Source organism: Cetorhinus maximus, chromosome 27, assembly GCF_964194155.1.
Source record: "Cetorhinus maximus chromosome 27, sCetMax3.hap1.1, whole genome shotgun sequence".
In the NCBI taxonomy this organism is placed as follows: domain Eukaryota; kingdom Metazoa; phylum Chordata; class Chondrichthyes; order Lamniformes; family Cetorhinidae; genus Cetorhinus; species Cetorhinus maximus.
Genome location: NC_135905.1, coordinates 2110078 through 2134742, shown reverse-complemented (window position 1 = coordinate 2134742; position 24665 = coordinate 2110078). Strand labels below are relative to the sequence as shown.

Genomic DNA, 24665 nt, shown 5'->3' with positions numbered 1-24665 from the left:
TATGTTTTTTGCTAGATTGCATTCATATTCTATTCTCCCTTTACCAGTTTCTTGCTCTTCCTTTGCTGTATTCTTAAAACCTCTCAATCCTCAGGTTTACTACTTCTGGCAACTTTATAAGCCTTTTCTTTTAATCTTATACAATCCTTAACTTCCTTTGCCGGCCATGGTTAACTGACCTTTTTTTGGGTTTTTGCACCTTGAAGGAATGTATAGGTGCTGTGAGCTATGTAATTGTTCTTTGAATACTATCCAGGAATGTATAGGTGCTGTGAGCTATATAATTGTTCTTTGAATACTATCCATTGCCTATGTACAGTCTTACCTTTTCATGTATTTTCCCAATCCACCTCAGCCAATTTGTCCCCCATGCCTTCATAATTTCCTTTATTCAACTATAACACCCTTGCTTCAGAGTGAACTACCTCACTTTCAAACATAATGTAAAATTCTATCATACTGTGGTCACTTATCCCTAAAGATTCTTTTACAACAAGATTATTAATCACCCCTTTTCCACTACATAATATTAGATCTAAAATAGCCTGTCCTCTAGTTGGCTCCTCAACATACTGCTCTAGAAAACCATCCCTAACAAAATAGGGAAACTCCTCTTCTACAGCATTAGTGTTGGATTGGTTTACCCAGCCTATATACAGTTTGAAGTCACCCATGCTACATGCTTCTGTCATCTCTTGATTAATACCATGCCCCACATTATCATTACTGTTTGGTGGCCTATAAACAACTCCAATCAAACTCTGCTGCACTTTGTTGTTTCTTAGCTTGACCCAAACAGATTCCGCACATTGTTCTTCCAATCTCAGATCCTCCCTTAGTGATGCACTGATCCCAGCCCTTATTATCAGCGCAACTCCACCTCCTTTCCCTTCTTGTCTGTCCATCCTAAATGTGGAATATCCTCGAATATTCAGTTCTCAATCTTGGTCACCATGCAGCCATGTTTCCGTAATCCCTAACCCTTAGGGACATTTATTTTTTTAAATTGTGCACAACATTCGCAACAAGGTAGATGATCTAAAAGCACAAATAGAGGAGGGTTGGACCAAGCTTGGGGTGTGATGATGCATGCACGAGGAGTATAACCACATGAGCTCTCACATAAAGATTGGTCCTTTGGATGAGGCTCTCAGGCTGTCAGTGGAACTGGGCAGTCACCACCTTCAGGAGAGGAAGGAGGGGGCGAAGTTAATGAATCTTCTTAAAAATGTAGGCATGGCTGGCAAGGCTGCCAATTATTACCCATCCCTTAACGCCCTAAGAAGGCGGAAGTACAACTGAGCATCTTTAGAGGACAGTTAAGAGTCAACCACACTGGTGTGGATTTGAGGTCACATATAGGCCAGACCAGGTAAGGATGGCAGATTTCCCCAAAGGACATTCATGAACCAGATGGCTTTTTACAACAATCCCATTGCTCCACAGCCACTTTATGCTCACACCTGCTTATTTGCTTTAAACTGAATTCAAATTTTCAAACTGTCATGGTGTTCTGAACTCATATTCACCATTAACTATTAATTATTAATCCAGTCACCCAATCACCACATGACAATTAAGAACATTTTTCTTGCAGATAATGTTTTATATAGCCCCAGTAACTGGGCTTCTGGGTTAAAATAAATTAAATTAAAAGCTGTAGTTAAAATACTATCTTATAACGTTAGTTGCCAAATGAATGCTGCACCCATTGTCAGAGTGGGACTGTAACATTACTCATTGCCCAGTGATTGGCTCTCTGGGAATTACTGTTAGCACAGAGACAACATGGGGAACCCTTACCCCGGAGCTGGTTAAAGTTGGTCATAAAATCACTGGCGATGAATTTCAGTTCATTGTTTTCCAGTGAAATGAACTGAATGTTCGCCACTACATCCCTCATAACCTTGAAGAGTGCAACTGGAAAACTGGTTAGTTTGCAGTTCGACAGGTCTAGGAAAAATAACAAATAAATATCGTCAGACAGAAAACAAAGAATCAGAGAATTTTACAGCACAGGAGACCATTCAGCCTAACATATGAGAGCTGTCACTCTGATAGGGCTCTCCCCTTAGTCCCAATTCCTTCACCCTTTCCCTGTGGCTTTTTAACCTTCCTCTTATCCACTTCCCTTTTTACAAGATACTCTGCATTCTGCTTCCTCCCTCTGCTTCAGATTGGACATGTTCATCCTCAAAATGTTCTCTGTAAATAAGTTCCCCTCAACTCTCTCCGTTTTTTTGTTGAAGATCTAAAATATATTCTCTAGTTAATGACTCACTAACTAGTAGAAATAGATTTTTCATGCTTGCCTCATTGAAAACCTCTCATAATATTTGGATACCTTTAACAAATCTCTTAATCTCTCTGAATAAAAAGTCCCCTAGTTTCTATTCTGATAACTAAACTCTCCTCATTTAGTGAAATTTCTCCCCATGGCCTTAACATCCTTATTAACTTGGAGCATCCAAAATGGGATATAATTACTTGAAGTGTGGCCTGTCAATGATGGTCATTCTACACCCCTATTTATAAACTTTGGATTCCATGTGCTTGATCAATTTGTCCTCCTATTTTTAGATATGTTTATCTATGTCTTTAAGTCTCTCTGCTCTTGTACGCCTCTTAGTTCTATCATTTAGTCTATGTGGTCTCTCTTTATTGTTCCTCCTGAAATGTATAACCTCATTTTTCTCTGAACTAAATGTATTTGAACATCTCTCTGCCATTTGTTATATGACAGGTGGTATTTGCTGGACTGACCAAATTCCAAAGGGAAAGTTGGTCAGGCTATCACACCGATTTTGCAATTTGTATTTATTACAAAAAGGTACGTGTATTGAAGTCAGAAGTAAAGATTTCACTACCACTTTTGATGATTTTAAATATTAAGTTAAAACATTTATTAACAAAAGAAAAGAAAACTTAAACACACAAGATTACAGTTACACAGTTAAAGTTAGTCTTATAACATTTCACAAAAGATTTCTACTTAGCTAGGCTCACAAATAAACAGCCCTTTTCAGGCAACAGTCCCTATAGATTCTTAATCTATAAAAGATCCAGTAATATTAATGCAAGGCACCCACTGTTGCTATGAGGGAGATATTTCACAAGCCTCTCTCTCCATCTCACTCGACAATGGAAATCCAAGGCTTGTAACAAAATTTTGCTTTCTGGACCAACTAGACACTTCTCTGGGGTGGCTAGAAGCTGCTTCCTTCACAAGACTGTGCTCGCACAGCACACTCTTCAAGATCACATGGCCACACCCCTCATACAGCTTTCAATCTTTCGTTAAAGACATTTTCCCCTTTCATCTTTTAAACCCCATTGTTCTTAACCTTCTTTTGAAAGTTACCTTTCCAAGAATGTAAAAGTCTTTCATATTGTCATTGTGGCCACCACTTTCAGGAGAAATGAACTTAATAACTTTGCTTTATTTATGATCTTTGCCAGTTGTAAAACTTCCTTTATGTCTCTTTGAAATTCAACAGCTAAAAATTCACTCCTCATTTACTACCTAATGTAAATTCAGGTTGTATCTACCAGGATCCCATTTTATCTTGTCCATCTCCACTTCAAAAACCACTAACCCCTTTGATGATTTAAACCTTGCAGTCTGTCTTCAGTTTAATTAAATTAGACACACACAGACACACACACACACACAACATGCACACAGCCCCCACAAGCCTGCTTCATAGTCTCCCACAGCAACATTGGAAACAATTATATTCTCTTTACACAACTACTGAGCTCACTATGCTCCTGAGGTCTCACACAATCCTTTTCACACTTATGCACACTCTCTATTGTTATATCACCTTCACATTTTGACACTGTGCTCCCATGTCCAAATCTAGATCATTGATCTGTTGAGATGTGCAATGGTCCCAATCAAAGTTTTCTTTAAAATGTCATTGTTGTGAGAAGCCAGTTTTTTTCAATGCTTGGTACCTTTAAATGTTCACACGGCCACACCCGTGTAGTATCTGACACGGAACAAGGCCTGGTCACTACCTTCCAGGTTACTGTGTGGCCCACAGATATGCAGCTTAATCGGAACGCTGGTCTTCACAATAACCCTGGTGGACCATTGACACCTCCAGTCCAAAAAAAAACATCCATTGACCACTACTCTCTGTTTTATATCCTTTAACTAATGTTCTAACCTTGCTGTTTATTTCCTTTGACACCATGTTTCTTCATTTTATCAACAAGCCTCTCAGTGCTCACTGTTTTAACTCAGGTAGTTAGGAGATGGTGTTAACTACTACCTGTGAGTGTGTGTTCAACCCCCTAACTTGGTCAACACTGCTATTTCGTTTGTCTGATAATCGATGTACAGTATTTCAGTTTTGTGCTTCAGCCGACTATTTTTTTCTGGCACAGGAACGATGGGCTGACTAACCTCCTTCTGTATCATAAATCTTTCCATGTTTTTATTTGGAACTTCATCAAGCACCTTTTTGAAAATCTATACAGACAACATCCACTGCGTTTCCTTTAGTAACAGTGTAATCTCCTCAAAGAATTTCATAAAATTTCTCAGCCCCAACTCACCTTTCTACAAATCCTCATTGGTCTGTGTCTTTCTTGCTGAATATTAATTGTACACTGTATTAACGCGTTTAGAAGCTCACTCACTAATGATGTTAGGTTGACCAGTCTATAGTCACCTGGCCTATCGAAGGCCCTTTTCGAACATATGCTACAGTATATACTGTACTTTTACACAGATATTGCAGAGGGTTGTAGCACCAGAGGAGGTTACTGAGAGAGGAAGGGATGAGACCATGGAGGGATTTGAAAACAAGAATAAACATTTTAAACACAAATGGAAAATGTTGGAAACATTGAGCAGGTCTGGCAGCAGCTGCAGAGACAGAAACAGAGTTAACGTTTCAGGTCAATGATCTTTCAGCAGAACTGGAGAATTTTACAATTGCTGTGCTGGTGGCCCAGGAGTCAGTGTTGGCCAACGAGCGAAAGCTAAGTTATGGTCACTCCATCCCCCAAGGCAGCATTTCCTATCCTGACTCATTCTTTCCCAATATCTCCATCTCATGAACTTCCTTTGACTCTATAACTTACAGGGCACATGCCTGGAGTTGCCTCATCACAAAGCCCAGCATTACTTTCTCTCTGCTACACTTTGACCCATGATCCTGCCCTGCACTTTGAACCTTGGCCCTTCACTTTGCTTTCCTGGTAGGAAACGGTTTTTTCGGAACATGAACTTGAAACTTAACTTGCTGAAAATAGAACAGAGTCCCTAGATTTGACATACAGTCACGACAACTGGAGGCCGAAGTCACTTTACACTTCTATTTCCAGTCAGCAGGCTCTCCGGGTAGGATGACTGGTTTGGGTCAGGGGAGGGAACAATGGGAACAGAAAAGAGAAAGAGTGATAACAACAGGAGTGAGAGAGAAAAGCTCAACGGGAAATTCAAAAACAACTGAAATAAAACAGATTGTGGGACAAAAACCAATGCAAAATACTGGGGGAGGGCGAGGGAGGAGAAGTCCATAATGAAAACTGGAAAGAATAGAAACACCATGTGGTTTAAACCATTGAGAATGTAGGTACTGAGTTCCCATTCACCAAGCACCATGGATTCTGTCACTACTGCACCAATATTCATGTCTTTGATACCGTGGAGAGGCATCCCACCCGGACTCTCCAGCAAAAAAAGATAAGGAGAAAGAGAGAGTAAGAGAGAAAGTAAGAGAGAGAGAGAAGAGAGAGAGAGGATCAGTTTCAATTGGGCATTGAGCCACTCCAAGGTCTCTTAGCAACTTGGGTGTTGACACTAGGCATGATCAATGTACTAAAACACCGTAGAAATTAGCACCTGGGGTCAGCACACTTCTCTGTGAGGTGATAGATTGACACCATCAAAGTCAGCACCAATAACCCTGTACCCACCAGTACTGAACCCCTCCTTGATGTTCATTATCTGGAGTGTTTGGTATATTCCCATGGCCATGTGGGTGACAGATAAGGCCAATCAGCACCCAAAAGGTTTGCTGCAAATAGGGCAGGATTCCAGGCAATCGGGTTTCGGACAAGTTGCTAGCTCAGCATTTCCTCTCCTTCTGTTTTCTCTCAGCCTCGCACATGCACTTGCTTTTGAAGGAGGCTGCACCATTTTTTATTTGGTTGTGCCAGGTGCAGCGATCCTGGGTGAGCTTCTCCCAGGATTCAAAGTCGATGTCAAAGTTCCTAAGTGAAGTCTTCAGAACGTCCTTGTAGCACGTCCTTTGACCAGCGTGACAGTGTACCCCAGACTCAGGCTCGCCAGAGAAAATTTGCTTTGGTAAGCGGGTGCCAGGCATCCTGGCCATGTGACCAGCCCAACTCAGTTGTGACTGTCTCAATCTGGTGATGATATTTGGAATGCCAGCCCAGGTGGGCACCTCAGTGCCTGGGATTTTGTCCTGCCATCTAATCTGCAGAAGTTTCCAAAGGCAGCTCAGGTGAAAGTGGTTGAGCTCCTTGGTGTGATCCTGGTACACAGTCCAAGTCTTACACACAGAGGGAGAGCAGTCAAAACAGTTCCTCTGTAGACCAGGCTTATCCAACCAGGGGCCACATTTCAATTTCTCACTCGCTCGCTCAGCGGGGGCCAAAGAACGAATTGCAGAAAGATAAGGTTTGGCACAACATGAAACATGAATTTAAATAAACCTGACGTATGAAAATAAACACTTTGCTGAGAAAAAAAATCCCAACAATAAATTGATTATTTATTCCTCATTTTTTAAAAGTGAAGACACCTTTGAGTGTGAAAGGGTGAGAGTGTGTGTGTCCAGCTGACACCCAGTCTCAGCGTGCACCTTACTGACCCTCAGCACTGAGAGCGCCTGTTGGTGTGTGAGGGTGAGGCTGAATGAGAACCCTGAAACTGGGAGTGAGCCAGACACATTCTCCCCTCCCTCTCACACACACCCCCCACCCGAGACACACACACACCCTCTCATACTCACACACACACACACACACCCTCTCATACTCACACACACACACACACACACACACACCCTCTCATACTCACACACACACACACACACACACCCTCTCATACATACTCACACACACACACACACACACACCCACTCATACTCACACACACACACACACCCTCTCATACTCACACACACACACACACACACCCTCTCATACTCACACACACACACACACACACACCCTCTCATACTCACACACACACACACACACACACACACACACCCTCTCATACTCACACACACACACACACACACACACACACACACCCTCTCATACTCACACACACACACACACACACACACACCCTCTCATACTCACACACACACACACCCTCTCATACTCACACACACACACACACACACCCTCTCATACATACACACACACACCCTCTCATACTCACACACACACACACACACCCTCTCATACTCACACACACACACACCCTCTCATACACACACACACACACACACACACACACATACACCCTCTCATACTCACACACACACACCCTCTCATACTCACACACACACACACACCCTCTCATACTCACACACACACCCTCTCATACTCACACACACACACACACACACCCCCTCTCATACTCACACACACACACACACACACACACCCTCTCATACTCACACACACACACACACACACCCTCTCATACTCACACACACACACCCTCTCATACTCACACACACACACACACACACACCCTCTCATACTCACACACACACACACACACACACACCCTCTCATACTCACACACACACACACACACCCTCTCATACTCACACACACACACACACACACACCCTCTCATACTCACACACACACACACACACACACACACCCTCTCATACTCACACACACACACACACCCCCTCTCATACTCACACACACACACACACACACACCCTCTCATACTCACACACACACACACACACCCTCTCATACTCACACACGCACACACACACACCCTCTCATACTCACACACACAAACTCACCCTCTCCCTCTCACACACACCCCCCGAGACACACACACACACTCTCTTTCTCACACACGCAAACTCACCCTCTCTCTCACACACACACGCTCACCCTCTCTCTCCCTCTCTCACACACCCTCATTCGCTCCCTCTCACACATACACTCACCCTCTCTCTCACACACACACGCAAACTCACCCTCTCTCTCTCTCACAAACACACACTCACCCTCTGTCTGTCTCACACACTCTCACCCTCACACACACTCACCCTCTCTCACACACCCTCATTCGCTCCCTCTCACACATACACTCACCCTCTCTCTCACAAACACACACTCACCCTCTGTCTCTCTCACACATACTCACCCTCTCTCTCTCTCACATATTTTCTTCCTGTCTCACACACACTCTCCCTCTCTCACACTCCCTCATTTGCTCTCTCTCTCTCACTCACACTCACCCTCTCCCACACACCCTCATTCGCTCTCGCTCACTCACACTCACCCTCTCCCTCTCCCACACGCTCACACCCTCTCTCTCACACACACTCACACTCTGTCTCACACAGACTCATTCGCTCTCTCTCTCACACCCTCATCCTCTCTCACACACCCTCATTCGCTCTCTCTCACACACATTCTCACTCTCTCACACGCTCACCCTCTCTCTCATCACAGACATCCATATACCCACTCTCACTCACTCACCCACCCACCCTAACCCACTGACTCACCCTCACTCATTCACCTACTGATCCACTCACCCACCCTCACACTCACTCACTTACCCTCACTCACCAAATCAGCTGTGGGGACAGGGCAGGTGTGATGAGAGGCCTGGGGTGAGGCCTGAGGCCTAGCGGCGCCCGCCGAGGGGAGGAACCAGGGGAAAGCGAGAGGGACCAGGGGAACGGGGCTGGAGCCAGAGGAACCCCGGAGGGCATTAGTGAACCAGATAGGTTTTTAAAACAATTTGTAGTTTCTAGGTCATCATTACTGAGGCTAGCTTTATATTCCAGAGTTAATGAACTGAGTTAAACAGCCTAGCTGCCATAGTGGGACTTTCCTTAGCCCAAGCCTCGGAATTACAGTAACCTCTATGTGACCATAGCCCATATTGCAGAGTAGGATATGGGAACTTTCTTCCTGAGTTCCTCATTGCACATTGTGGTTGGCACCAGACAACACGATACAGCGAATAACCTTGTGGGATTTTCCATGTAGATTTACCCTCAGTGCTATCTGCCTCTCTGAGGCTGGTGCTGGGCCTGTGATCTCTCCCACTGTGGCAAGGGAGTGTCGACACTGCTCCAACCACCCAGAGCTTGGCACCCTTCATTCACCGTTACCCCACAATGCCCAAAACTTAACCCTTCTGTTTTGAGAATTAATAAGTTGTAAAAAGGAAACTGATCTTAACTGGATCTCGAACAGAAGGTGAGATTCCAGCCCCAGCTTCCACTCACTGGGAGTTCCCCAAGTCCGCAGCAACCCTGAACTCAGCACTGTTAGGCCCACCTCCAGGGAGCTTACCCAACGAGCTCCTGCCCTCCTCCACCGCCTCATTGACTATCCGAGCGACTCTCGCTGCATCTTTTGCCATTGTCTCCACGACACACAGACTTCAAAGGGTCAGCAGCAAAACTGAAACATAAAATCATCACCTTAAACAAACCAGAATGCTATCAGTGACTTTCTGTGTAGAGCAGCGTTAGGGTGTTTGTGCTGGGAATCAGGCACTCCCTGTGTGTGTGGCACCCAGTGTCAGACCAAGCCCAGAGGTACAGTTAGACACTATGTCTGCTTTCCTCTGTCCCAGTGTTGTAAAAGGATTTAAACTGCCCTCTATCTTTCTGGGGCCCCCTTCCACTTTACACAGGTAGTCAGAGAGTCATTACTGCACAGAACAAGGCCATTCTGCCCATCGAATCCATACCAGCCCTCTGCAGAGCAATCCGTCTGTCTGATCCTCCTGCTCTATCCCTGTGGTCCCACAAGTTTAATTCCCTCAAGTTCCCATCCAATTTCCTTTTAAAATCATTGATCATCTCCACTTGCAGCTCTTTGGCACAGAGTTCCAAGCCATTACCACTTGCTGTCACGTGAGACTCCACACACTGACTGGTGGTATATGGAAATACATTTCAGTTAAGTTCACCCAACCATACCTAGTTAGCATCACCGGATCCTGACTGACTTTTCCCTCCTCATTCCAGGGACATGAAAGCTGGTCATGCTGTCTGAGATTAGCTAACTAAATGTAACCTAGGGGTTAAGATTATTAACTGCGAGAAGGGGCATTCAGGCTGTCTTTGTCGATCATCCCTGAAGCCCCTCCATGGCAGTTTCCAATTGTTACTGATTACAGGGTTTCCACTTTCCCTAATCTTTCTGCACATTGGAGCGTTTAGTGTACATGTCAGTCGTTTTTTTCAGCACCACGGAATCGATTTACAGGAAAAAAGTCTTGCATTTATATAGCATCCTTCTCAGGATGTCTCACAGCCAGTGAAATACCTTCTGAAGTGCAGACGCTGGGGATTGTGTGTGGTCCATTTTCGCTTGTATAGTCAGTATTTTACAACTGCCTGGATAAAATTCCATCTACTATTGATCTGCTCACTTATCCAGCTTCTCCAATGGCCTTCTCTTAATTCTCAGCCCCTCCTAGCTCAGTGTAAATTTGAGGCAGTCCATTCAGTTCGCCCCCCACCCAGAAACAACTCCTCTAACAGGTCCTTGCTGCTCTCTGCCCTTCAGCCAATCTCTGACACACTCCCGCATGGTGCCCCAGCTTTGAGCTCAGCTAACAGCCTTTCACATGGACCTTTCCCAATACCTTTGGGGAATCTGGGTCACTACAGGGCTTCCTACAATCCACTGGGATTGTTACTCCCTCAGAGAAAGCAGGATCTCTGAAGTCGTGTCAAGATAAGACATAAAAGATCCCATTATTAAACACTATTTCAAAGGAGAGTAGGGAGGTATCTCCAATGTCCTGGTCAATTTTTAATCCCTCAACTAAACAGCACTAAAACAAATGATCTGGTTTTCTACCTCGTTACTGTTTCTGGGAGCTTGCTGTGCACAAATTGCCTGTCTTGTTTCCTACAAGTGACCATACTTCAAAAAGTACTTCATTGGCTTTAAATTGCTTTGGGATGGCCTGAGATTGTGAAAGGCGCTATAAAAATGCAAGTCTTTCTTTTTCCCTAATAATCAATCCCATTATTACACAAGCGGGGAGGGTGTTTGGACTCAGCCTGTATCTGATTTGTTGCTGAATGTGAGTGTGGCACGACATTGTCCATTATTGTACTGAGTAAACTGGTAACTCCGAATGTCCAGTGACTCCCTCCTTGCCTCACAAATCTCTTCCCTGGTCTCTCTCAGGACCCTGGAATAAATGGTCTGCGTGACTCACACACTGGGCCACAGGTTTACCAATTAAACCAAGGGGGACGGAGCTGATAGTCAATGGTGCTTGTCTCACAATCCCTGACAGCAACTATCAGGGACCTTGCTGAACACAGACCCCCTTCAATAAAAACAAAAAACTACTGCGGATGCTGGAAATCCAAAACAAAAACAGAATTACCTGGAAAAACTCAGCAGGTCTGGCAGCATCGGCGGAGAAGAAAAGAGTTGACGTTTCGAGTCCTCACGACCCTTCAGCAGAGACCCCCTTCCACCTGCCTCTCCAAGCAGCCCAAGAGTGTCAGGTGTTTTATGAAATAATGGTCTGACTTTCCCCATTGCTGCAGAATTGATATAAAGCACCTCAAGATAATATGAATAGTAAAATCTGTTCAATTCTGTACTTACCGGTTTGAAATCCAAAGGAAATTAACGACAGGTTTCTTAAAACAGTGAAACACGTAACACAAAGTGACCTCCTACACTGAAATGACAGGAGAGCAAACCACACAGCTGATGTTTCTCATCTGCTAGCACATACTTTACAGGGTAAACTTGCTGAACCAGTCAAACCAGCTTTCAGTCACGTGGGATCACTCCACCAAACAGAATATACAGCACAAAACATTCACACTCCCACAGTTACTGTAGCTGACGCTGTGTGTGTAGCAATGACATTTGTATCTGCTCTACTGTGGGCAGCTCCATTTCACAGCCTCACCACACAGGATTGTGGAAAGGTCAGGGGAGGTGGCCGGAGGACAGGACAGCAGTGGACAGGTCAGGGGAGGCGGCCGGAGAACAGGACAGCAGTGGACAGGTCAGGGGAGGCAGCCGGAGAACGGGACAGCAGTGGACAGGTCAGGGGAAGCGGCCGGAGGACAGGACAGCAGTGGACAGGTCAGGGGAGGCGGCCGGAGTACGAGGCAGCGGTGGACAGGTCAGGGGAGGCGGCCGGAGTACGGGGCAGCAGTGGACAGGTCAGGGGAATGCGGCTGGAGGACAGGACAGCAGTGGACAGGTCAGGCGAGGTGGCTGGAGGACAGGACAGCAGTGGACAGGTCAGGGGAATGCGGCTGGAGGACAGGACAGCAGTGGACAGGTCAGGGGAGGTGGCTGGAGGACAGGGCAGCAGTGGACAGGTCAGGGAAGCGGCTGGAGGACAGCAGTGGACAGGTCAGGGGAGGCGGCCGGAGAACAGGACAGCAGTGGACAGGTCAGGGGAAGCGGCTGGAGTACAGGACAGCAGTGGACAGGTCAGGGGAGGTGGCCGGAGTACGGGGCAGCAGTGGACAGGTCAGGGGAATGCGGCTGGAGGACAGGACAGCAGTGGACAGGTCAGGGAAAGCGGCCGGAGGACAGGACAGCAGTGGACAGGTCAGGGGAGGCGGCCGGAGTACGGGGCAGCAGTGGACAGGTCAGGGGAATGCGGCTGGAGGACAGGACAGCAGTGGACAAGTCAGGCGGGGTGGCTGGAGGACAGGACAGCAGTGGACAGGTCAGGGAAGCGGCTGGAGGACAGGACAGCAGTGGACAGGTCAGGGGAGGCGGCCGGAGTACGGGACAGCAGTGGACAGGTCAGGGGAAGCGGCTGGAGGACAGGACAGCAGTGGACAGGTCAGGGGAAACGGCTGGAGGACAGGACAGCAGTGGACAGGTCGGGGGGAGGCGGCCGGAGTACGGGGCAGCAGTGGACAGGTCAGGGGAGGTGGCCGGAGAACAGGACAGCAGTGGACAGGTCAGGGGAGGCGGCTGGAGTACGGGGCAGCAGTGGACAGGTCAGGGGAAGCGGCCGGAGGACAGGACAGCAGTGGACAGGTCAGGGGAAGTGGCCGGAGGACAGGGCTGCAGTGGACAGGTCAGGGGAGGCGGCCGGAGGGCAGGGGTGGAGCAGTGGGATGTGAATGCCTCACTGCTTCAAAAAGACCTGTATTTATATAGCACCTTCTGTGACCACCAGACGTCTGGAAGCATTTTACAACCAATGAATACTTTTGAAAAGTAGTTGCTGTTGTAATGCAGGAAGCGAGGCAGCCAATTTACACACAGCAAACTCCCACAAACAACACTGTGGCCATGAGCAGATAATCTGCTCTTTGATGTTGATTGAGGAATAACTAATATCCAGGACAACAGTATCATTCATCTGCTTCGCTTCAAATTAGTGCGATGGAATCGTTTGCACTCATCCAGGCAGATGGGGCCTGTTTAATATCTCAACCGAGAGACAGTGCATCACTATCTCAGTACTGCACTCAACTACTAACCCTGATAGATGTGATCAAGTGCTGGAGAGGGACAGGAACCTAGAGCCCTCTGACCTGGAGGTGTGAGTGCTACCAACTGAGGCACGACTGAAAGAAACCAAAGGAAGTTTTTGCCCTGTTCTCCTGGCCTGTGCCACAATGCTGCTTAGATTCTGCCTCACATCTCCCTCTGCACAACCCCTCCCCCCCACGCCCCCAAAATACTTTTGGATTCCATCACTCCCAGTTCTGCTTCTCCAAAGTTCCGGTTACCTCTCACAGGCCAGCTAGATATCAGAACACCCTCTCCCCACCATACCCCGAGACCTCTCACAATCACTTACTGCATTCCTATATTTCCTCATCTCAGCAAAGCTCTCAATCCTCCAGGATTTCATCCTCCCTCCAAAGTAATTCCAGAACCATAGCACTCCTCCCAATGACCAGTGTTGGGTTCAGAATGCATCATCCCATTCCGACTGGCTGTTAGCTTCTCTCATTACTGATGTCAATTATCCCTGAAAACCTCTGATTCCCCGTGAGCAATGCCAGGGGTGTTTACTGGCAGTAATAATTCACTGTGAGCAATGCCAGGGGTGTTTACTGCCAGTAATAATTCACTGTGAGCAATGCCAGGGGTGTTTACTGGCAGTAATAATTCACTGTGAGCAATGCCAGGGGAGTTTACTGACAGTAATATTTCACTTTGAGCAATGCCAGGGGTGTTTACTGACAGTAATAATTCACTGTGACCAATGCCAGGGTTGTTTTCTGGCAGTAATAATTCACTGTGAGCAATGCCAGGGGTGTTTACTGGCAGTAATAATTCACTGTGAGCAATGCCAGGGGAGTTTACTGACAGTAATACTTCACTTTGAGCAATGCCAGGGGTGTTTACTGGCAGTAATAATTCACTGTGAGCAATGCCAGGGGAGTTTACTGACAGTAATATTTCACTTTGAGCAATGCCAGGGGTGTTTACTGACAGTAATAATTCACTGTGACCAATGCCAGGGTTGTTTTCTGGCAGTAATAATTCACTGTGAGCAATGCCAGGGGTGTTTACTGCCAGTAATAATTCCCTGTGAGCAATGCCAGGGGAGTTTACTGACAGTAATACTTCACTTTGAGCAATGCCAGGGGTGTTTACTGGCAGTAATAATTCACTGTGAGCAATGCCAGGGGTGTTTACTGGCAGTAATAATTCACTGCGAGCAATGCCAGGGGTGTTTACTGGCAGTGATAATTCACTGTGAGCAATGCCAGGGGTGTTTACTGGCAGTAATAATTCACTGTGAGCAATGCCAGGGGAGTTTACTGGCAGTAATAATTCCCTGTGAGCAATGCCAGGGGAGTTTACTGGCAGTAATACTTCACTGTGAGCAATGATAGGGGAGTTTACTGGCAGTAATACTTCACTGTGAGCAATGCCAGGGGAGCTTACTGGCAGTAATAATTCCCTGTGAGCAATGCCAGGGGAGTTTGCTGGCAGTAATAATTCCCTGTGAGCAATGCCAGGGGAGTTTACTGGCAATAATAATTCCTTGTGAGCAATGCCAGGGGAGTTTACCAACAGTGATAATTCACAGTGAGCAATGCCAGAGGAGTTTGCTGGCAGTAATACCTCACTATAAACAATGCCAGGTGAGATTCCCGGCAGTAATAATTCACAATGAGCAATACCAGGCGAGTTTGCTGGCAGTAATAATTCCCTGTGAGCAATGCAAGGCAGGTTGTTGGCATTCACTGCGAGCAATGCAGGGCAATGCTACTGGCGGTAATAATTCACTGTGAGCAATACCAGGTGATGCTACTGGCAATAATAATTCACTGTGAGCAATGCCAGGTGAGTTTGCTGGTTGTAATAATTCCCTGTGAGCAATGCCAGGTGGGTTTGCTGGTAGTAATAATTCACTGTGAGCAATGCCAGGTGAGTTTGCTGGCAGTAATAAATCCCTGTGAGTAATGCCAGGTGAGTTTGCCTGGCAGTAATAATTCCCTGTGAGTAATGCCAGCTGAGTTTGCCTGGCAGTAATAATTCCCTGTGAGCAATGCCAGGTGAGTTTGCTGGTTGTAATAATTCACTGTGAGCAATGCCAGGCGAGTTTGCTGGCAGTAATAATTCCCTGTGAGTAATGCCAGGTGAGTTTGCCTGGCAGTAATAATTCCCTGTGAGCAATGCCAGGCGAGTTTGCTGGCAGTAATAATTCCCTGTGAGTAATGCCAGGTGAGTTTGCCTGGCAGTAATAATTCCCTGTGAGCAATGCAGGGCGAGTTTGCTGGCAGTAATAATTCCCTGTGAGTAATGCCAGGTGAGTTTGCTGGCAGTAATAATTCCCTGTGAGCAATACCAGGTGAGTTTGCTGGCAGTAATAATTCCCTGTGAACAATGCGAGGTGAGTTTTGTTGGCAGTTTTAATTCACTGAGAACAATGCCAGGTGTGTATTCTGGCAGTAATAATTCACTGTGAGTAATGCCAGTTGAGTTTGCCTGGCAGTAATAATTCACTTTGAGCAATGCCAGGTGAGTTTGCTGGCAGTGATAATTCCCTGTGAGCAATGCCAGATGAGTTTGCTGGCAGTAATAATTCCCTGTGAACAATGCAAAGTGAGTTTTGTTGGCAGTAATAATTCACTTCAAGCAATGCCAGGTGAGTTTGCTGGCAGTAATAATTCCCTGTAAGCAATGTCAGGGGAGTTTGCTAGCAGTAATAATTCACTGCGAGCAATGCCAGTGGAGTTTGCTGGCAGTAATAATTGACTGTGAGCAATGCCAGATGAGTTTGCTGGCAGTAATAATTCACTGCAAGCAATGCCGGGTGAGTTTGCTGGCAGTAATAATTCCCTGTGAACAATGCAAAGTGAGTTTTGTTGGCAGTAATAATTCACTTTAAGCAATGCCAGGTGAGTTTGCTGGCAGTAATAATTCCCTGTGAGCAATGCCAGGGGAGTTTACTGGCAATAATAATTCCCTGTGAGCAATGCCAGGGGAGTTTGCTGGCAGTAATAATTCACTGCGAGCAATGATAGGGGAGTTTACTGGCAGTAATAATTGACTGTGAGCAATGCCAGGGGTGTTTGTTGGCAATAATAATTCCCTGAGTAATGCCAGGCGATGCTACTGGCAGCAATAATTCACTGAATACTGCCAGGTGAGTTTGCTGGCAGTAATAATTCACTCTGTGCAATGCCAGCTGAATTTGAACAACCCCCGATATCCATGCTGCCACACCCACACCTCCATACCCACTCTCCACATACCCACAGCTCCCATACCTACTGCCTCCACACCCCCTTACCCAATTTCGCCCCATTCCCACTCTCCCTCTCAGGCAGAAATGGAAGCAGATGAGCTTCAGGGATCAGGTTAGGGGTAGGAGTCTCCTTACCGGGTAACCGAAATCCCACATGGTTAGTCAAAAGTGACAGGAACAGGCCAGAGACAACGCTGTCAAAGGGCTGAATAGCAGAGCTGGTTCAAAGAGCTTAATGGCCTACTCCTGCTCCTAATTCCTGTGTTCCCATGAAGCGGGGACAGTTTAGGAGAAAGTGATGCAGGTTGTTCGATGGAGCCTCAGCATCACCTGGTATGTGGAGGGCAGAAAGGAGAGTAGAGAAACCCGACAGCCTTATTACTGTGGGCAAACTCCCTTAGCACTGCTCACAGTGAATTATTACTGTGGGCAAACTCCCTTAGCATTGCTCACAGTGAATTATTACTGTGGGCAAACTCCCTTAGCACTGCTCACAGTGAATTATTACTGCAGGCAAACTCCCTTAGCACTACTCACAGTGAATTATTACTGCGGGCAAACTCCCTTAGCACTACTCACAGTGAATTATTACTGCGGGCAAACTCCCTTAGCACTGCTCACAGTGAATTATTACTGTGGGCAAACTCCCTTAGCATTGCTCACAGTGAATTATTACTGTGGGCAAACTCCCTTAGCACTGCTCACAGTGAATTATTACTGCAGGCAAACTCCCTTAGCACTACTCACAGTGAATTATTACTGCGGGCAAACTCCCTTAGCACTGCTCACAGTGAATTATTACTGCGGGCAAATTCCCATAACATTGCTCACAGTGAATTATTACTGTGGGCAAACTCCCTTAGCATTGCTCACAGTGAGTTATTACTGTGGGCAAACTCCCCTAGCATTGCTCACAGTGAATTATTACTGCGGGCAAACTCCCTTAGCACTGCTCACAGTGAATTATTACTGTGGGCAAACTCCCTTAGCATTGCTCACAGTGAATTATTACTGCGGCAAACTCCCCTAGCATTGTTCACAGTGAATTATTAATGCCGGCGAACTCCCTTAGCATTGCTCACAGTGAATTATTACTGCGGGCAAACTCCCTTAGCACTGCTCACAGTGAATTATTACTGTGGGCAAACTCCCCTAGCATTGCTCACAGTGAATTATTAATGCCGGCAAACTCCCCTGGCATTGCTCACAGTGAATTATTACTGCGGGCAAACTCCCCTAGCATTACTCACAGTGAATTATTACTGCGGGCAAACTCCCTTAGCATTGCTCACAGTGAATTATTACTGCGGGAAAACTCCCCTAGCATTGCTCACAGTGAATTATTACTGCGGGCAAACTCCCCTAGCATTGCTCACAGTGAATTATTAATGCGGGCAAACTCCCTTAGCATTGCTCACAGTGAATTATTACAGCGGCAAACTCCCCTACCATTGCTCACAGTGAAATATTACTGCGGGCAAACTCCCCTAGCATTGCTCACAGTGAATTATTACTGCGGGAAAACTCCCCTAGCATTGCTCACAGTGAATTATTACAGTGGCAAACTCCCCTACCATTGCTCACAGTGAATTATTACTGCGGGAAAACTCCCCTAGCATTGCTCACAGTGAATTATTACTGCGGGCAAACTCCCTTAGCATCGCTCACCGTGAATTATTACTGCCAGAAAACTCCCTGAGCATTGCTCACAGTACATTATTACTGCCAGCAAGCTCCACTGTCACCTACTGCTCCCCATACCTACTGCTCCCATACTAACTGCCCCCACGCCCCCATTCCCACTGCCCTCACACCCCTATACCACTGTCCCCACACCCATTGCCCCCTCATACCCAAACCCAACAAATGTCCACTCCCACCCATACACACTGCCTGCTGATACCCACCCTAAACTCACTCAGTGCAGCATCAACATCACCTTCAGTCTCTCACTCAGCGTCTCCCTCATGACAGTCTCTCTCCCTCTCTCTCTCACTCCTTTTCATAGTCTTTTCTTCTCTGTCTCTCTGTCCTTCAGCCCTTTTCTCTTTCACAAGGTCTCCCTATCCTTCAGTCTGTCTTTTGCACTCTCACTCCCTCTCAGTGTCTATCTCTCCCTCACCGTCTCACTGTCCTTTAGTCTCCCCCATCTCTCAATCTCTCTCTCTCTCTCTATCCCTCTCCTTCTGTCTCTCTCCTTCACACCACCTTCTGCTCTCTCACTCTCACTGACAGTTTTGCTGTGGAGACAAACAACCTTCCAAAATAATTACCGATTCTCTTGACGAATTTGCCTTGAACATAATGAATAAAAATTCCTGCTTTTACTTGTTTCAATGATTTAAGAAAAACGACACAAATCCCAGCTGCATTGCTTAGACTGGCCGGAATGTTCCGGACCCGCTGTGGGGGATACAGCAGCCCAGCCAGAAGTCCATTGATTTTCGGTGGGACGCGGCGATCCCGGTGGTTGGGCAGGTCCCAGGTGGAGAATCCTGCCCAGCTCAACTGAAAATCCATCCATCGAAAAAACTCAACATATATAAATCACTCAAAATAGCGACGCGGGTTAGCAAGGCCCTGACTGAGCAAACTAAGCCCTGGGATTTATTTCTAAAAGGACAGAATTGAAAAGCTAAAAGTGCAGGTTAAGCCAGTGTACAAACGAACATAGGAGTTAGGAACAGCAGCAGGAGGCCATTCAGCCCCATCCCGCCTGCTATTCAATAAGGTAATGGCTGATCTGATTGTGGCCTCAAATCCACTTTCCTGCCTACACCAAATAGCCGTTGCCTCCCTTGTTGGTCAAGGATCTATCCAAATCTGCCTTAAAAACATTCAATGACTGCCTGCACTGCTCTCTGCAGAAGGGAGTTCCACAGACTCCTGACCCTCAGAGAAAAGAATTCTCCTCATCTCCGCCTTAATGGGAAGACCCCTTATTTTTAAACTGTGTCCCCCTAGTTCTAGCACCTCCTGTGAAGGGAAACATCCTCTCAGCATCCACCCTGTCAGGTCCCCTCACGATCTTATATGTTTCAATAAGATCACCTCTCATTCTTCTAAACTCCAATGGATACAGGCCCAACCTGTCCACTCTTTCCTTGTAAGATAACCGCAGATATCAGTCTAATCAACCTTCTCTGAACTGCTTCTAACACATTTATATCCTTTTTAAAATAAGGAGACCAAAATTCTACACAATACTCCTAGACATGATCTCACCAATGTCCTGTACACCTGTAGTAAAATATCCCTTGTTTTATATTCCATTCCCCTTGCAATAAACGACAACATTTCATTTGCCTTCCTAACCACTTGCTGTACCTGCTTTCTAACTTTTCCTGATTCATGCACCAGGACACCCAGATCCCTCTGTACCTCAGAGTTCTGCAATCTCTCTCCATTTAAATAATTTGCTGTTTTTCTATTCTTCCTGCCAAAGTGGCCAAGTTCACATTTTCCCACATTATACTCCATCTGCCAATTTTTTGTCCAATCACTTAACCTGTTCCGTATCCCTTTGCAGACTCCTTAAGTCCTCTTCACAACTTACTCTCCTACCTATCTTTGTGTAATCAGCAAATTTAGAAACCATACATTTGATCCCTTCACCCAAGTCATTTATATAAATTATAAATAGTTGAGGCCTCAACACTGGTCCCTGTGGCACACTCCTCGTTACATCCTGCCATCCAGAAATGACTCATTTATGCCAACTCTCTGTTTCCTGTTAACTAACCAATCCTCTATTCATGCTAATATATTGCCCCTTACTCCATGAGCTTTTATTTTCCATAATAACCTTTGAGGTGGCATCTGATCAAATGCCTACTGGAAATCCAGGTACACCACACCTACAGTTTCCCCTTTATCCACATCGCTTGTTACTTCCACAAAGAACTCCAATAAATTAGTCAAACATGATTTCCCTTTCACAAAACCATGTTGACTCTGGCCAATTGGAATGAGATTTTCTAAGTGACAGATATTAAGCTAACTGGCCTGTAATTTCCTGCATTCTGTCCCGCTCCATTCTTGAACAGAGGAGTCACATTTGCTATTTTCCATGCTGATGGGACTTTTCCAGAATCCAGGGAATTTTTGAAAATTAAAACCAATGAGTTTACTGAGGGGGAGTGCAGTGAGTGTAAGTGCAAGTTGAGCTGGAGTGAGTGCATACAGTGAGTGTGAGTGAAGGTTCAGCCGGGGTGTATACTCCGGGTGAGGGTGGATACAGTGTATATTCCGGGTGACGGTGGATACAGTGTATACTCCGGGTGAGGGTGGATACAGTGAATATTCCAGGTGAGGGTGGATACAGTGTATATTCCAGGTGAGGGTGGATACAGTGTATATTCCGGGTGAAGAAGGATACAGTGTATATTCCAGGTGAGGGTGGATACAGTGTATACTCCGGGTGAGGGTGGATACAGTGTATATTCCAGGTGAAGAAATATACAGTGTATATTGCGGGTGAGGATGGATACAGTGAATATTCCAGGTGAGGGTGGAAACAGTGTGTACTCCGGGTGAAGTCGGATACAGTGTGCGCTCCGTGTGAGGGTGGATACAGTGTGCGCTCCGGGTGAGGGTGGTTACAGTGTGTGCTCCGGGTGAAGTAGGTTACAGTGTGTGCTCCGGGTGAAGTCGGATACAGTGTGATCTCCGGGTGAAGTCGGATACAGTGTGCGCTCCGGGTGAGGGTGGATACATTGTGTGCTCCCGGTGAGGGTGGATACAGTGTGTGCTCCGGGTGAGGGTGGATACAGTGTGCGCACCAGGTGAGGGTGGATACAGTGTGCGCTCCGGGTTCAGTCGGATACAGTGTGCGCTCCGGGTGAGGGTGGATACTGTGTGTATTCCGGGTTCAGTCGGATACAGTGTATATTCTGGGTTCAGTCGGATACAGTGTGCGCTCCGGATGAGGGTGGATACAGTGTGTATTCCGGGTTCAGTCGGGTACAGTGTATATTCCGGGTTCAGTCGGGTACAGTGTATATTCCGGGGTCAGTCGGGTACAGTGTATATTCCGGGGTCAGTCGGGTACAGTGTATATTCCGGGGTCAGTCGGGTACAGTGTATATTCCGGGGTCAGTCGGGTACAGTGTATATTCCGGGGTCAGTCGGATACAGTGTGTATTCCGGGGTCAGTCGGTTACAGTGTGTATCCCGGGGTCAGTCGGATACAGTGTGTATTCCGGGGTCAGTCGGATACAGTGTGTATTCCGGGGACAGTCGGATACAGTGTGTATTCCGGGGACAGTCGGATACAGTGTGTATTCCGGGGACAGTCGGATACAGTGTATATTCCGGGGACAGTCGGATACAGTGTGTATTCCGGGGACAGTCGGATACAGTGTGTATTCCGGGGACAGTCAGATACAGTGTGTATTCCGGGGTCAGTCGGATACAGTGTGTATGCCGGGGGACAGTCGGATACAGTGTGTATTCCGGGGTCAGTCGGATACAGTGTGTATCCCGGGGACAGTCGGATACAGTGTGTATTCCGGGGACAGTCGGATACAGTGTGTATTCCGGGGACAGTCGGATACAGTGTGTATTCCGGGGACAGTCGGATACAGTGTGTATCCCGGGGACAGTCGGATACAGTGTGTATTCCGGGGACAGTCGGATACAGTGTGTATTCCGGGGACAGTCGGATACAGTGTGTATTCCGGGGACAGTCGGATACAGTGTGTATTCCGGGGACAGTCGGATACAGTGTGTATTCCGGGGACAGTCGGATACAGTGTGTATTCCGGGTTCAGTCGGATACAGTGTGTATTCCGGGGACAGTCGGATACAGTGTGTATCCCGGGGACAGTCGGATACAGTGTGTATCCCGGGTTCAGTCGGATACAGTGTGTATTCCGGGTTCAGTCGGATACAGTGTGTATTCCGGGTTCAGTCGGATACAGTGTGTATTCCGGGGACAGTCGGATACAGTGTATATCCCGGGGTCAGTCGGATACAGTGTATATCCCGGGGTCAGTCGGATACAGTGTGTATCCCGGGGTCAGTCGGATACAGTGTGTATCCCGGGGTCAGTCGGATACAGTGTGTATCCCGGGGTCAGTCGGATACAGTGTGTATCCCGGGGTCAGTCGGATACAGTGTGTATTCCGGGGTCAGTCGGATACAGTGTGTATCCCGGGGTCAGTCGGATACAGTGTGTATTCCGGGGTCAGTCGGATACAGTGTGTATTCCGGGGTCAGTCGGATACAGTGTGTATTCCGGGGTCAGTCGGATACAGTGTATATCCCGGGGTCAGTCGGATACAGTGTGTATTCCGGGGTCAGTCGGATACAGTCTCCGCTCCCGGTTCAGTCGGAAACAATGTTGCGGTTCCCGGGAATCAGACACTTTGTTTCCCCGCCCGGCGCCCCGGCTCTTACCTGATGGCGGAAACTGAGACACCCGGAGAGGAAGAGGCGGAACCCGGAACCGAGACAGAGACACAGACAGAGAGACTGGGGGGGGAGAGAGACAGAGAGAGAGACTGGGGGGGGAGAGAGAGAGAGACTGGGGGGGAGAGAGACAGAGAGAGAGACTGGGGGGGGAGAGAGAGAGAGACTGGGGGGGAGAGAGACAGAGAGAGAGACTGGGGGGGGGGTAGAGAGACAGAGAGAGAGACTGAGGGGGGGGTAGAGAGACAGAGAGAGAGACTGGGGGGTAGAGACACAGACAGAGAGACTGGGGGGGAGAGAGACAGAGAGAGAGACTGGGGGGGAGAGAGACAGAGAGAGAGACTGGGGGGGAGAGAGACAGAGAGAGAGACTGGGGGGGAGAGAGACAGAGAGAGAGACTGGGGGGGGAGAGAGAGAGAGAGAGAGAGACTGGGGGGTAGAGAGACAGAGAGAGAGACTGGGGGGGGAGAGAGAGAGAGAGAGAGAGACTGGGGGGTAGAGAGACAGAGAGAGAGACTGGGGGGGGGAGAGAGAGAGAGAGAGAGAGACTGGGGGGTAGAGAGACAGAGAGAGAGACTGGGGGGGGAGAGAGAGAGAGAGAGAGAGACTGGGGGGGTAGAGAGACAGAGAGAGAGACTGGGGGGGGAGAGAGAGAGAGAGAGAGAGACTGGGGGGTAGAGACACAGACAGAGAGACTGGGGGGGAGAGAGACAGAGAGAGAGACTGGGGGGGTGGGTAGAGAGACAGAGAGAGAGACTGGGGGGGTAGAGAGACAGAAAGAGAGACTGGGGGGGTAGAGAGACAGAGAGAGAGACTGGGGGGGAGAGAGACAGAGAGAGAGACTGGGGGGGAGAGAGACAGAGAGAGAGACTGGGGGGGAGAGAGACAGAGAGAGAGACTGGGGGGTAGAGAGACAGAGAGAGAGACTGGGGGGTAGAGACAGAGAGACTGGGGGGAGAGAGACAGAGAGAGAGACTGGGGGGGAGAGAGACAGAGAGAGAGACTGGGGGGGAGAGAGACACAGAGAGAGAGACTGGGGGGGAGAGAGACAGAGAGAGAGACTGGGGGGGAGAGAGACAGAGAGAGAGACTGGGGGGGAGAGAGAGAGAGAGAGACTGGGGGGGGAGAGAGACAGAGAGAGAGACTGGGGGGGAGAGAGAGAGAGAGAGAGAGAGAGAGACTGGGGGGGAGAGAGAGAGAGAGAGAGAGAGACTGGTCATGGGTATGGTAGAGACACAGACAGAGAGACTGGGGGGGAGAGAGACAGAGAGAGAGACTGGGGGGGAGAGAGACAGAGAGAGAGACTGGG

The 24665-nt window shown here is 47.5% G+C and overlaps 1 protein-coding gene across 2 annotated transcripts in view; it reads right to left on the bottom strand.

Annotated features, from left to right (window-relative positions):
* The window catches only part of LOC144668503 (leucine-rich repeat-containing protein 20-like), a 31356-nt gene extending 7970 nt beyond the window's left edge, over positions 1-23386 (bottom strand). The window contains exons 1-3 of one of the 2 annotated variants that reach the window (XM_078530540.1): positions 23345-23386; positions 9562-9672; positions 1804-1953 (exon numbers count right to left, since the gene is read on the bottom strand). In XM_078530540.1, the coding sequence (XP_078386666.1) occupies positions 1804-1953; positions 9562-9631 (220 nt within the window). In that variant the 5' untranslated portion in view covers positions 9632-9672; positions 23345-23386. Of the gene's footprint in view, positions 1-1803; positions 1954-9561; positions 9673-11853; positions 11999-23344 lie in introns of those variants that run through there. The other variant, XM_078530539.1, reaches the window with a different exon arrangement.
* Positions 23387-24665: the final 1279 nt, after the last annotated feature.